This window comes from Anabrus simplex, chromosome 14 (genome assembly GCF_040414725.1).
Source record: "Anabrus simplex isolate iqAnaSimp1 chromosome 14, ASM4041472v1, whole genome shotgun sequence".
NCBI lineage: Eukaryota > Metazoa > Arthropoda > Insecta > Orthoptera > Tettigoniidae > Anabrus > Anabrus simplex.
The window spans coordinates 12,213,774-12,228,761 of NC_090278.1; the positions used below are offsets into that span (position 1 = coordinate 12,213,774).

Sequence of the window (14,988 nt, forward strand, 5' to 3'; positions counted from 1 at the left end):
GATGAACTATGGTGCTGACTATCCACATTGTCTTCAGCTTGTAGAGCAGCTTCAACCACTTAATTAGACGATACTGTACAAGTAGGTTACTCTACTCAACTCCCAATTAGAAATAATCATGTGGTCTACACTCCTCAGGAACAAAGAAGACAGTGAGCTGCTAATTTAATCACAAGGAAAATGGGACTGGGGTCAACACTAACTCACATTTAACCATTTTATTACAACAATTTATTTACATTGGTATAAAAAACTTAGCACAATCATTTTCTTCCAGGTCACAACACAGCACAGAGTTCTTTGTTAACAGCAGGATCCCTTACTGTTGTAGCACTGATCCTCCAGAGAGAAGGAAGGGCTCCTCCTCACCTCCAAGGCACATGTAGCAACTGTACTGCAGATAGAGGGAGACACACTAGATTGGTGTTGTCATGTGTTCCAAGTAATTTACTTGTTCAGTGAGCACTACTCTAGGAAGTGTACAACCTCATGGTGATCAAACCATTTAGCAAGGGCCAGAGGAGTGTTACCATCACCATCCTTGACATTGAGACTAGTGGTGTCTAATGTGGCAAGGTACTTTACTACTTCAAGGTGACCATACTCTGCAGCCATATGTAGTGGAGTGCGACCATTACTAGCCTTACCATTGAGACTAGTAGGGTCTAGTGTGGTGAGGTACTGCACTGCTTCAAGGTGACCATTAAGTGCAGCCAGCTGTAGTGGAGTGCAACCATCACTAGCCTTACCATTGAGACTAGTGGGGTCTAGTGTGGTGAGGTACTTAATTACTTTAAGGTGACCACACTCTGCAGCCACATGTAATAGAGTGTCACCACATTTAGTCTTTACATTGAGACTAGTGGGGTCTAGTGTGGTGAGGTACCTCACTATATCGAGGTGACCCCACTGAGCAGCTTTTACAAGAGCAGTACCCAGCAACTGCCCAGTAATACCTCCCTCCTCCACCAGGTACCTCACCACATCCACGTGGCCCTCTTTTGCTGCCAAGAGCAGTGCAGGCACTCCTTGCCTGTGGGTGCCAATGTTTACATCAATGTCACTCCTTCCAAAGGAGAGACAGTCCTCTCGACCCTGATTTTTTTCCTCTTCTACCAGAGCCTTCACGACATGCAGCTGTCCCCTCTCTGCAGCATGGTTCAATGCGGTGTGCTTCCAGTTCCCACAGGGATTTCTTGCAAGAAGGAAATGCACCACACTGACATACCCCTGATCAGCTGCCCAATTTAGAGTTTGCTGAAGGATTTCATGACTTCGCTCATACTGGGCGAGCGGTTCCTTCCACCACGGACCTTCCTCTCTGTCCCGCCACTCCCTCTCTCTCTGGCGAGAACGTTTCTCTCTCATCTCACACGCCAATTCTCGCTGCTGAACAACCTTCTCTCTGTGCCTACAAGCTCTCTCCATCTTCTCTTCTCTCTTCTTACATGCTCTCTCCACCTCATATTCTCTCTTCTTATAGGCTCTCTGCACCTCCTCTTCTCTCTTCTTCCATGCTTTCTCCAACTCCTCCTCTCTCTTCTTACATGCTCTCTCCAATTCCTCTTCTCTCTCCTTACATGCTCTCTCCAATTCCTCTTCTCTCTCCTTACATGCTCTCTCCAACTCCTCTTCTCTCTCCTTACATGCTCTCTGCACCTCCTCTTCTCTCTTCTTACATGCTCTCTCCACCTCCTTTACTTTCTTCTTAAATGTCCCCTCTCTTCGTTCTATCACCATCTCCCTCTTTTTCAGTACTTCTTCCCACATACTCAGGCTGTTCTCTGTCTCCTTAAGTCTCCTCTCCAATTCTTCCACCACCCTGGTGTCTTCTTTAAGCTGCAACTCCCTCATCTCCACATGTTCCACCAGTGATCCATAGAGTGCCGCACACAGTTCACACTGAGTCTGGAACACACAATAACACCACAAATTAACAGACAGTCCTCTTATGAGCCACACCAAATGGGATCAATTATAGCGACACTGACCACCATAAAAAATACCTGAAGAGATATTGATTCACCTACGAAGTGCTGGAGACATAGCAAACATATTATAATTTTCCAGAAACTCACTAGGTCAGCTGAGTAACACTGTAGCCAGGTTGTGAATAAAGAAATAAAGATAGAAAGGAAGAATGGAGGAAAGAAAAAGCATTGTACGCTAAATTGGTGAATTAAAAAGTTGAAGCTATTTGTACTGTATAGGCCTCGCCTGTCATTTTGAATAACACAGTGCCTACGTTTCACATTAAACTATCTGTATTTCCCAAAGCTGCCCAATGAATGTTTATTTTCAGGATTTTTACTACGTATAAATTAGGTATGATGATAATTTCTGTAGATTTGTTTGTGACAGTGACTGATATCTTAAAGATTGTTTTTAAAGCTATTGTTATATGTTTAAGTTTTAGATTATTCTGTTTCAAGTTTATTAAACTTTGTCCTTGTGGCAGCTCAGTTTGTCTAGGAAATAGTTGATCCACTTAAATTAATAATCAAATTAAGTGATAATGGTAAGTATTCACATAGATATGTACACAATTCCAACTGTTACCGGGACTGTCACTAATCAACCTAGGAACTTCAGAAACTGTATTCAATACTAATCTCTGTCAGTTTGGACATTTTCCTTTTCACCCCAAGTTGTTGGAGGCTGAGACTGGAACTCTCTATGTATTCTACGCTATTATCAATTACTTTTACGTGCTACCCTCTCCCCTACTGACCATAGGATTATTACTGGTATATGTACTGTATTACAGTATTCTTTCACAGATGGTAATATGAGTAGCAGGTTTTGCTGAAATAGGTCCTGTGATTTAGGTGGACATGTGAAACAACCTCCACCCTCACACACAAATTATTTACAATATATAAAGATGTAAATTTATGAAGGGGAATCAACAATAATAACAGAAGAGACACTACGTGCTGCCATATACAAAAAAAGCAGTTAGTAATGTAATTTGTCACAATATTGAGGCTTCCTGAGCTGTTTGTTCTCAGAGAATTTCAGCTTTTCTTTTCCCTCAACCTATAGTATCACAAAAATTCAAATAGATTCCCAGCAACAAAGGGGGTGAAAAGCTAATAGGCTACAACAGATAAGGTAGCCTCTTTGATCTTAAATTGAGCTTATACCCAATTACAACATTTGTAACACATATTTTAGATGGGAAACAGCTTCCTACTGAAATAGACTCGAATCGATTTATGTTTACAATTCCTATGGCCAACGTCCTCTATTTGCTTTTCAAGCTCCTAAAAGTTATGAAAATTATTATCAAGCCCTTCTACAGAGGATATACTTACGTCAAGTGTCCACTGCTGCACGTGTCTCAGCATTTCTAGGCACCACTTCACTGTGCTCTTGTTCTTCTCCTTCTTCCACTGTCAGGCAAGAGTCAGGAGGATTCCTGAACAATCCTGCTTTCAAGAAACAATTTGAGATCATAGGTAGCTTCACAACTTACCAAGATTTTATAATGAAGTGAAGCCCACCATAGATTGAAACTTTAAATGATGATTGAACCTTCCCAGCATCCATAAGGAATAAAATAGGCTGCACCACCTTCTCCCTATCGAATGACGTAAAGGGGTGTATAATACCTACGTCCACAGGCTACAGCTTGCTTGTGCAATTAGCAGGCTGGAATTCTATCTGCATGTTCCCCAAATTAACATGCATAGGATGTGTAGGATTTCGCACCCATTTTTGAATCGAGAGCAACTAACTGCTGTCGAACAAGATCCAGAGGTCGTCTAACCTTTACGATTGGCATCATAGCCTGTTTGAACTGATCGCACATTCTTGAAGCAAGAAGGCTTTGTACACGCACGCACATTAATGATGTCCCGACAAACAATCAACACTGCCCCACTCCAGTACTGAAAAGGAGGGGGGAGAGTGAAGGGATAGTGTTGAAGGCCACTCCAGTACTGAAAAGGAGGGAAAGGGAGTGAACAGTAGTGCAGAATACACAGTGTGTGTATTCCGGCGTTATACTGTAACATTGTAATAAGATGGCTCACATCCTATCACAGGTGAATCGAGGACGTATTATTGGCATGTGGGAGGCTCACATGGTCCCCCAAGCAATAGCACAATTAATACCATGCAGTTTTAAGACAGTTTGGAGATGGATAGAAATGTGGCAAGAACGAGGTGAAGAAGGATTGGTAGACCCGATATAACGCAGTTACAAAATATTCCTAACTAGTATAAAATACTTTTTGGTTAAAAACCTCCTTTACCTCTTAATACTGTAATTATCAGTGTAGGTTACTTTTTATTTTTTATGTTAAAATGCTATTTGGTCGGGGCGTCGACCTATAGAGTTCTTTTGCCCCTACTTGCACAATATATGAACCTGCATGTAATTGGAATTGCGGAAGTGTTGAGTGTTGAATGTGAGAAACGTTAAGGACAACACAAACACGCAGTCCCCAGGCCAGGGATATAATCATTTACAATTAAAACCCCCTGACCAGGCCGGGAATCGAACCCAGGGCGGCCGGACGCGTTGCCCCGTACACCGCGGGATCGGACGAGTAGGTAACCTAATGCTGTACTTCAATACATCCGCCACTGTGCCCATTTCGATCACAACAAAGTCTTGTAGCGGGCTGTCTGCATGCAGTCCATGCAGCAATGCGTTAATCAATCAATCAATACTGATCTGCATTTAGGGCAGTTGCCCAGGTGGCAGATTCCCTATCTGTTGCTTTCCTAGCCTTTTCCGAAATGATTTCAAAGAAATTGGAAATTTATTGAACATCTCCCTTGGTAAGTTATTCCAATCCCTAACTCCCCTTCCTATAAATGAATATTTGCCCCAGTTTGTCCTCTTGAATTCCAACTTTATCTTCATATTGTGATCTTTCCTACTTTTATAAATGCCATTCAAACTTATTCGTCTACTAATGTCATTCCACGCCATCTCTCCGCTGACAGCTCGGAACATACCACTTAGTCGAGCAGCTCTTCTTCTTTCTCTCAATTCTTCCCAACCCAAACATTGCAACATTTTTGTAACGCTACTTTTTTGTCGGAAATCAGCCAGAACAAATCAAGGTGCTTTTCTTTGGATTTTTTCCAGTTCTTGAATCAGGTAATCCTGGTGAGGGTCCCATACACTGGAACCATACTCTAGTTGGGGTCTTACCAGAGACTTATATGCCCTCTCCTTTACATCCTTACTACAACCCCTAAACACCCTCATAACCATGTGCAGAGATCGGTACCCTTTATTTACAATCCCATTTATGTGATTACCCTAATGAAGATCTTTACTTATATTAACACCTAGATACTTACAATGATCCCCAAAAGGAACTTATACCCCATCAACGCAGTAATTAAAACTGAGAGGACTTTTCCTATTTGTGAAACTCACAACCTGACTTTTAACCCCGTTTATCAACATACCATTGCCTGCTGTCCATCTCACAACATTTTCAAGGTCACGTTGCAGTTGCTCACTATCTTGTAACTTATTTATCACTCTATAGAGAATAACATCATCCGCAAAAAGCCTTACCTCCGATTCCACTCCTTTACTCATATCATTTATATATATAAGAAAACATAAAGGTCCGATAACACTGCCCTGAGGAACTCCCCTCTCAACTATTACAGGGTCAGACAAAACTTCACCTAATCTAACTCTCTGAGATCTATTTTCTAGAAATATAGCAACCCATTCAGTCACTCTTTTGTCTAGTCCAATTGCACTCATTTTTGCCAGTAGTCTCCCATGATCCACCCTATCAAATGCTTTAGACAGGTCAATCGCGATACAGTCCATTTGACCTCCAGAATCCATGATATCTGCTATATCTTGCTGGAATCCTACAAGTTGAGCTTCAGTGGAATAATCTTTCCTAAAACCGAATTGCCTTCTATCGAACCAGTTATTAATTTCACAAACATGTCTAATATAATCAGAAAGAATGCCTTCCCAAAGCTTACATACAATGCATGTCAAACTTACTGGCCTGTAATTTTCAGCTTTATGTCTATCACACTTTCCTTTATACACAGGGGCTACTATAGCAACTCTCCATTCATCTGGTATAGCTCCTTCGGCCAAACAATAATCAAATAAGTACTTCAGATATGGTACTATATCCCAAACCATTGTCTTTAGTATATCCCCAGAAATCTGATCAATTCCAGCCGCTTTTCTAGTTTTCAACTTTTGTATCTTATTGTAAATGTCTTTGTTATCATATGTAAATTTTATTACTTCTTTGGCCTTAGTCTCCTCCTCTATTTCGACATTATCCTTGAAACCAACAATCTTTACATACTGCTGACTGAATACTTCTGCCTTTTGAAGATCTTCACATACACACTCCCCTTGTTCATTAATTATTCCTGGGATGTCCTTCTTGGAACCTGTTTGTGCCTTAAAATACCTATACATACCCTTCCATTTTTCACTAAAATTTGTATGACTGCTAATTATGCTTGCCATCAGCTAGATTCAATTTTCTAGTAAGTTCCTTCAATTTCTCCTTACTTCCACAGCCATTTCTAACTCTATTTCTTTCCAGTCTGCACCTCCTTCTTAGTCTCTTTATTTCTCTAATATAATAAGGTGGGTCTTTACCATTCCTTACCACCCTTAAAGGTACAAACCTGTTTTCGCATTCCTCAACAATTTCTTTAAACCCATCCCAGAGTCTGTTTACATTTTTTATACCGTTTTCCACCGATCATAGTTACTTTTTAGAAACTGCCTCATGCCTGCTTTATCAGGCATATGGTACTGCCTAACAGTCCTACTTTTAAGCCCTTCCTTTCTATCACATTTATTTTTAACTACCACAAAAACAGCTTCATGATCACTAATACCATCTATTACTTCAGTTTCCCTATAGAGCTCATCTGGTTTTATCAGCACCACATCCAGGATATTTTTCCCTCTGGTTGGTTCCATCACTCTCTGAATCAGCTGTCCTTCCCATATTAACTTATTTGCCATTTGTTGGTCATGCTTCCTGTCGTTCGCATTTCCTTCCCAATTTACATCTGGCAAATTCAGATCTCCTGCTACAATCACATTTCTTTCCATGTCGTTTCCCACATAGCTGACTATCCTATCAAATAATTCCGAATCTGCATCAGTGCTACCCTTTCCCGATCTGTACACTCCAAATATATCAAGTTGCCTATTATCTTTAGAAATGAGCCTTACACCTAGAATTTCATGTGTCTCATCTTTAACTTTTTCGTAGCTTACAAATTCTTCTTTCACCAGAATGAACACTCCCCCTCCCACCCTTCCTATCCTATCTCTACGATACACACTTCAGTGCCGTGAGAAAATTTCTGCATCCATTATATCATTTCTCAGCCATGATTCAACTCCTATTACAATATCTGGTAAATATATATCTATTAAATTACTTAATTCTATTCCTTTCTTTACAATACTTCTACAGTTCAACACTAACAATTTTATGTCATCCCTACTTGATTTCCAGTTCTCTGTTCCCTTATCACCGCTCCCCAGGCCATCCCGTTTCCCTGAATGTACCTCCCTATTACCCTTCCAAACAAATTTCCTAACTTATATGTACCACTGCGGTTTAAATGAAGGCCATCTGAGCGCAGATCCCTATCTCCTACCCACCCATTAGGATCTAGAAATTTCACTCCCAGTTTCCCACATACCCACTCCATAGTTTCATTTAAATCCCCACTCACCCTCCAGTCAGTATCCCTCCTACACAGTATTCCACTAATAACAATCTCCGCTTTCTTAAACTTCACCCGTGCTCCATTTACCAGGTCCCACACATCTCCAACTATGTTGGTACTTATATCAGCTTGCCTTACGTTGTTGGTACCAACGTGAAACACTACCACCTTCTCCTTCCCCTCCTCCCTCTCTTCTACTTTCCTCAACATCTGCCTCAACCTAATTCCTGGATAACATTCTACCCTGGTTCCCTTTCCTCCACACACTTTCCCCACGTGTCTAACGATGGAATCCCCCATGACCAGAGCCTCAACCCTCCCCACCTCATCTGATCCCCTCCTCTCCTGGTCAGCCCTATCTATTCTCACTGCTGCAGAAGCTACTTCCTCCTCCCTTTTCTCCTTCCCATGACCCTGTTCCACCTGTCTTTTCCTATCCTCTACTCTACATTTCCCTTTCCTACCTTTTCCCTTCCTCCTACTTCCACGCATCTCAGCAACAGTTCCCTGTCCCTCATCTTCCCTCTGTTGTTCTACCTGGAGTGACTCGTACCGATTTCGCACAGACACCTGTCCTGAATTCTGATCCTGAATAGAGCCCTTAGCCTGCAATCTCCTTCACCTTAGAACATTAGACCACCTGTCTTCTACAACTCTTCCCTTTCCTTCCCCTCCCTCTTGTACACCTACTGTAACCTGTACATTGTTTGAGGGAGTCCTATCTTCCTTCCTGTCTTCTGTGAGAATCCTAATTATCTCCCTCAAACTTTCCAACTCCTCCCTCATACCCCTCAATGCCTCACCACACCCACAATAAGTACACTCGCGCTCCTTAGCCATTCTTTACGGGGGGAAAAAATTAAATTAAAAAATAAAATAACTTATTTGCAAAAAATAAATGAACGAAGGGATATATTGTCTGGGATAGTACACAACAATAAGGTAATTAATATACGGCTACACTACAATACTACTTAGTCGTGCTCTATTTTTTTTTAATTCAACAACCCCTAACAGGATAAAAACTGCTGTTAATTACTGAATATCTAAAGTAATACACAGGAACTACACAATTCCAAACTGCAATTAAGCCTATCCTAATTACAACAACAGTATTTTAGTAAGAGTTTCTACGGATACCTCTACTACACCAGTACTACACAAATATTTTACAATAATAAAATAAGCACACTCAAGGTGAGTCATTGTACCTTCGACACTACCTCATCACTCCCTTCCCCCATGTTTTGTACAGGATTGGCCTTCAACACTTCCCCTTCACTCTCTCCCCTTCTTTTCAGTACTGGAGTGGGGCAGTGTTGATTGTTTATGTCGGGACACCATTAATGTGCACGTCTGTACATTTCTCAATCTCAAAGGGCAGAGCTTCTCAGAACTATCAGCATGGGCTCACATCAATGTGAGCCTGAAATTCCTGAGTTTCTGAAAACAGCATATATCACCTTTAAATGCCAAAGACTTGCTGGGCAACACAATGAAAAACAGCCCAGTTTCATCTAGGTTAAAAATGTTCCTGGGTTCATATTTGTAGGTCAGCTCCTGCAGTCTTCCATAGATTCCCTCTTCCACAGATTCATCACTAACTGCATTTCATTTTCAATTATACGTACTAAAATTTTCAATGCCAAGAATACTTGCTACTTTACATGCACTATACAAAATGGTGTCTATCTTACATCCATAGGATGTATACTGGTTGAATGGTTATGGTGTCTTTTTTGTCCACCCTAATTTCAGATAGACTGCACCTTCATCCCCCAAAAAAACACACCCATGTGAATAATATATTGAAAAATAACTTGTTGGGTAGGCAACCTCGCTCATCAGAAATGTACTGCTTTTTGCGTAAATTTGTTAAGTAGGTAACCTGTTCATCATAATTGTTATGCAACTTGCATAATTTCCTCTGATATTTGCAATAGGCTAGTTCCACCCATGTTGTCATAACATGTGTGCTGTCTGGTTTGGTCATTGTGCCGTGGTTACTTGAAGCATTATAGGTTAGTCGGGACACCGTTATACTTTGATTTTTACCCATCTCGAGCAGCCTGACGTGGTGTAAATAGCAGGAAGCATAAAATGGCATCAACGTAAAACTGATGATTGTAATACATTGCGAGCACAGAGAAACTGACGGGACCAACAACAAATGTTTTAAATGATGTTAAAATGTAAAAGCGGGGCAATACTGTAATTACTTCCACTTTCATGAAAGGCGGAAGGAGGCTGCTGCCTTATACTGACATAACCCCAACAGCTGGAGAAGGACGATGAGCCTTCTAGGCCAGAATGGAGGGAAGAGAGTCAACAAGTCACAAAGAGAAACTTCTTACTCAATAAAAGTCGTGATGCGGTATGTGAAATAAATACAGAATCCAGCCCTGGTATCAATGAAGAGATTATGGGAGCAATAATACTTGAGAAGGAAGGAATAGACACCAGGATACGACAGAGACCTAATGGGAACAAATGTTCCATACACAGTTTACCTTTCGGAGTGTTCTTCCCATAAGAGAAGAAATTACTTATGTACAGGTTTTTTCTCAAAGATTCTGAAATGTCAATTGTGATATATTTCTTTCTTAGATTATAAGAAAGACTTTGACATAATGCAACTTTCTAGATTTATACATATCCTCAACGAAACTGGAATTGATAATGATATATGTATTTTCTAAAAACTTACACCTGAATTGAACATTTGCTATATGAGTTCATGGAGTTAACAATCAGCAAAGATTGGCATCCAGTCTGGTGACTGGCAAGGGTGCGTTTTGTCTCTGGTACTCTTATATTTATATTGAGGGAGTCCTTGGTAGATGTGCGCCAAGGAATACTTATTAATGGCGAGCTTCACAATATCAGGTACGCAGATGATAGTTCTACTTGCCGATTCCTTGGACGCTGTATAACAACTGATGGTTAATCACGGGTTATGCACAATCCCGTGGTGTTCCTCGCATAGTAGTACTGATCACAGGCAACCTAGACCCGTGGTGTTCCTCACACAGTGGTAGTGATCACAGGCAACCTAGACCAAGTGATGTTCCTCAAATAGTGGTAGTGATCACAGGCAACCTAGACCCGTGGTGTTCCTCACACAGTAGTACTGATCACAGGCAACCTAGACCCATGGTGCTCCTCATACAGTGGTAGTGATCACAGGCAACCTAGACCCAAGGTGTTCCTCACATAGTAGTACTGATCACAGGCAATCAAGACCTATGGCAAACTTATACAATCAGAGGCAATACAGACCTATGGTATTCCTCACATAGTGGTGCTAATCACAAGCAACCTAGACCCGTGGTGTTCCTCGTATAGTGGTATTAATTACAGGCAGCCTAGACCCGTGGTGTTCCCCACATAGTGGTACTAATCACAGGCAACCTGGACTCGTGGAGTTACTATATAGTAGTACTACTCAGAGGTAATGCAGACCCATTCTGAACACGGTATGTCCAACATATTCGAGTATGGGTAATGAATGCCATGGGTCTAGGTTGCCTGGGAGTATGGGTTAAGAATCAATGTGAAATAGTCGAAATTTATAGTTATTAGTAAACAACAACAAAATTTGGTACAATTTCTAAACGGTACCAAAATTAGAAAAAGGGAAATATTTAAATACCTAAGAAGCTATATGAATTCAGATTGAGACAAATCAGTCAGAATTAAAAACTGAATAGAATAACCATGGAATGTCTTTGTAACAATCAGTTAAATACTGAAAAGTAACCATTTGAACGTCCACACTAAGCTTTGATTGGTGAAATACTAGACCATCATCTTGCTACATGGTGTAGAAATAAGGACACTGACTGCAGCCACTGGAAACTACAATAATACGAAGCCTCTGAGATGTGGCTCTACAAATGGTATTACAAATTATTATTATTATTTTACAGAGACTCAGGAAGGATATAAAAATTACCAAAACTGGTAAGAAAAGAAAACAGAATCTGGGACAAATAGAGAAATCCTGAGAAGTTAGGCTTACTTCAGATTATACATAGAGGAAAAATATTTCACAGTCATGGTCGAGAAAGACCTCTGATGAACTCGCCAAATTTCTTTTGAGATTTGGCTAAATACTTCAATGACAAAACTTTTACAAAATGCATTTTTAATAAACTGATCCTCTCCCTTCCAAGGGCACCTGTGTTAAATATTTACTATCATTACTAACTGTTCAGAATTGGATCAACCCGGGATCAAGAAGTAGTTTCAGCAATCCCAAAAACATTGTACAGGCATTATTAGAGGACACAAGGAGTAAAGAAAACCAGATCATGATAATATTTGTTGTTAAAAAGGGATCCCAAAAAATGTACAGGCATCATTAGAGGATGCAAGGAATAAAGAAAACCAGATTATGATATTTGTTGTTTATAAGGGGCCTAACAGTTAGGACACTGACTGCCGATGTTAGGAGGTGCAATGAAATGAAATGACAAATAAAACTTCAAAATGTATCCACTGACTAGCATCTAAAATGAATGACGAAAAAATGAACATGAATCCAAAACAAGCAGTGAATCAAATTCACAAGGCCTTACTTTCTGAGATGATGTATGTTGTCCAAAGGGGTCCAAAATCCTGGTCACTGGCCCGTCATAATAGTATTAATCACTGTTAATCAGAACCATGGTGTTCCTCCTGTATTGGTACTAATCACAGGGAACCTGGACCCATCATGATCCTCTCATAGTAGTACTAATCACGGAAAAGGCACAGTCCCGTGTTGTTCCTCACATAATGGTACTACTCCCAGGCAACTTATACCCGTAGCATTCATTACATAGTGGTATTAATCACGGGTAATGCACAATGCTGTGGTGTTCCTCACACAGTGGTACTAATCACAGGCAACCTAGACCCATGGTGTTCCCCACATAGTGGTACTAATCACAGGCAACCTAGACCCATGGTGTTCCCCACATAGTGGTACTAATCACAGGCAACCTAGACCCATGGTGTTCCTCACACAGTAGTACTAAACACGGGCAATGCACAATCCTGTCGTTTTCCTCTCACAATGGTACAAATCACAGGCAACCTGGACTTGCGGAGTTACTATATAGTAGTACTACTACTCAGAGGTAATGCAGACCCATTCAGAACATGGTATAACCAACATATTTGAGTGCAGTGCTCGGCACATTCTCTTACTAGCACTAGTCTGTGCAGCCTCTGCATCCTCGGAGTGATGCACATGATAGTACCAATCACAGGCAATGCCCAGACCTGTAATGATCTTCACAAAATGGTACTAGAATAACAATGTTATTAGCATTACGTCAAGCTAAGTACTTTTTATGGTTTTTGGAGAAGCCGAGGTGCCGGAATGTAGTGCCGCAGGAGTTCTTTTATATACCAGTCAATGTACCATCACGAGGCTGATGTATTTGAGCACCTTCAAATACAACTGGACTGAGCCAGGATTGAACCTGCCCAGCTGGAGTCGGGAGGCCAGTGACTCAACTACCTGGGCCATTCAGTCCAGCAGAATGCCCCTACTCCTAGGTACCGTAGACCCATGTTGTTCCTCACATAATGTTACTAAGTGGTCTCATGGTTCTAAAGCCATCATCCCTTGGTTGCTCCTTTTAGTCATCTGTCATGACAGGCAGTGGATACTGTGAGTATTTTAAGTCTGCATCTTACACCCACAGGGGATCAGAAAACCAGACATTTCTGATTAGGCTGGTGGCAAGCAAAAAGATAATAGGTCCATATAGAGTATGAAGGCATTGACAATTAAAAAATACAATAGATATCACAAATTCTGAAGATCTTATTTCAATGCTCTATACATTAACCATCACCCCTCGAATTAAAGTTCTCTGTGTTGTCTCTACTACTCGTATTTTAACCCACTGACATGCTAATTTTAGTGTACTGAACATGTATACAATTTTTTCATGCATAAGACACAGTTTTATGCTACTAAGATTTATTTATTTACTAGCAAATGTACCCGTGCTTCGCTAGGGTATTCTACACTGTATACGGATATCGAAGTAAATTTCTGCACATGAAGTGAATAAATTTTTTTTAATTGAATGAAACTTGGCGTTATCCGAGAAAAAACATAGGGAGGTCCACAGACGTTGTTTCCAATGTGAAGTGCGAGTTGCAGAGTTGTGATGATAACGACACGTCCACTTGTCTGCCACAATTCACTATGCGTAGCGTCAGTCACATTTTGATGGGTAAATTTGTTTATAATTGGGGGCACCTATATCTGATGATAAAGAGAATCAGCTAAAAGAGTTTTTTTTTTTAAATGCACGCTCCCTTGCCTTCTGCTAGCCAAATCAAGAAGGGAATTATACATTACAATGGTACACAGGCGTTGGAGAAGGACCCCATTCCTATTGTTAGTTAAAGTCAATGTGGGGAGTACTGATTACAACAGCAGACGCCCTCCTGCTGACAGTCACTATTGATTTGTAAAGTATTAATTACAATGTAAGACACACCCCTTTCTACATCGCTACAAATCAACTTAAATTAATAAATGTAGATCAACATACCGAAGTATATGCATGTTCACCTTCATTTACAGAATAACTGCTGCTGAACGGAACATTCATATTGAAAAACGGATTGTATAAAAAGACGACTCTGGCCTCATTTAGCTATCTAAATGGCTGGCCCTATGATATTCCCTCGCATCTCATCTATTTAAAGGCAAGATTATTTTAGAATCGTTGCATAGGGTGAAATTTATGTAAGGTTTTCACACAGTGAATTACTTTTCAGATACTTACGCGACAGCTTCAAACATAGAATTTGGCTGGGTGGGCCAATATTCGTGTAGAATTTGATGATCCCATCTTTCCTATAAGCGACTCAAACCATCAATTATACGTGTATAAAGTGCAAAATTTAGGTAAATTCAGAAATAGAGCTAAATTTAACATAAGGGATAGAGATACGACAAAAAGTCATAGGACCAAAGTTGTAGATCACTCCAAATTGAACAGAGATTGTGCCATCTGTTTTGTGATACGACTTACCGTTTAGCCACCAAATACCTCGAAAGGAAGGTCTGCACCGTCATTAAAATTGCCTCCATATTTCGATATTTTCCGGGAGTAAAAAAAATAAATTTTTTAAACATCTCGTAAAATTTCTATCGGTTACAGGCAAAAAACTATTTTCCAACTCGTCTGGGAGATAGTGCTGCCATCGTGATATGGGAGAGGGGGTTAAAAATTAGGGCTTTCAGGAAACTTTTAAGCCCAC

At 40.5% G+C, this 14,988-nt stretch overlaps 1 protein-coding gene across 2 annotated transcripts in view; it reads right to left on the bottom strand.

Moving 5' to 3' along the window:
- Positions 1–213: 213 nt before the first annotated feature.
- LOC137503027 (inversin-like) overlaps positions 214–14,988 on the bottom strand; it is a 234,084-nt gene continuing 219,309 nt past the window's right edge. For both annotated transcript variants that reach the window (XM_068230409.1, XM_068230410.1), the window contains exon 4: positions 214–1,908. In XM_068230409.1, coding sequence (XP_068086510.1) covers positions 466–1,908 — 1,443 coding nt within the window. In that variant the 3' untranslated portion in view covers positions 214–465. The remainder of the gene's footprint in view (positions 1,909–14,988) is intronic.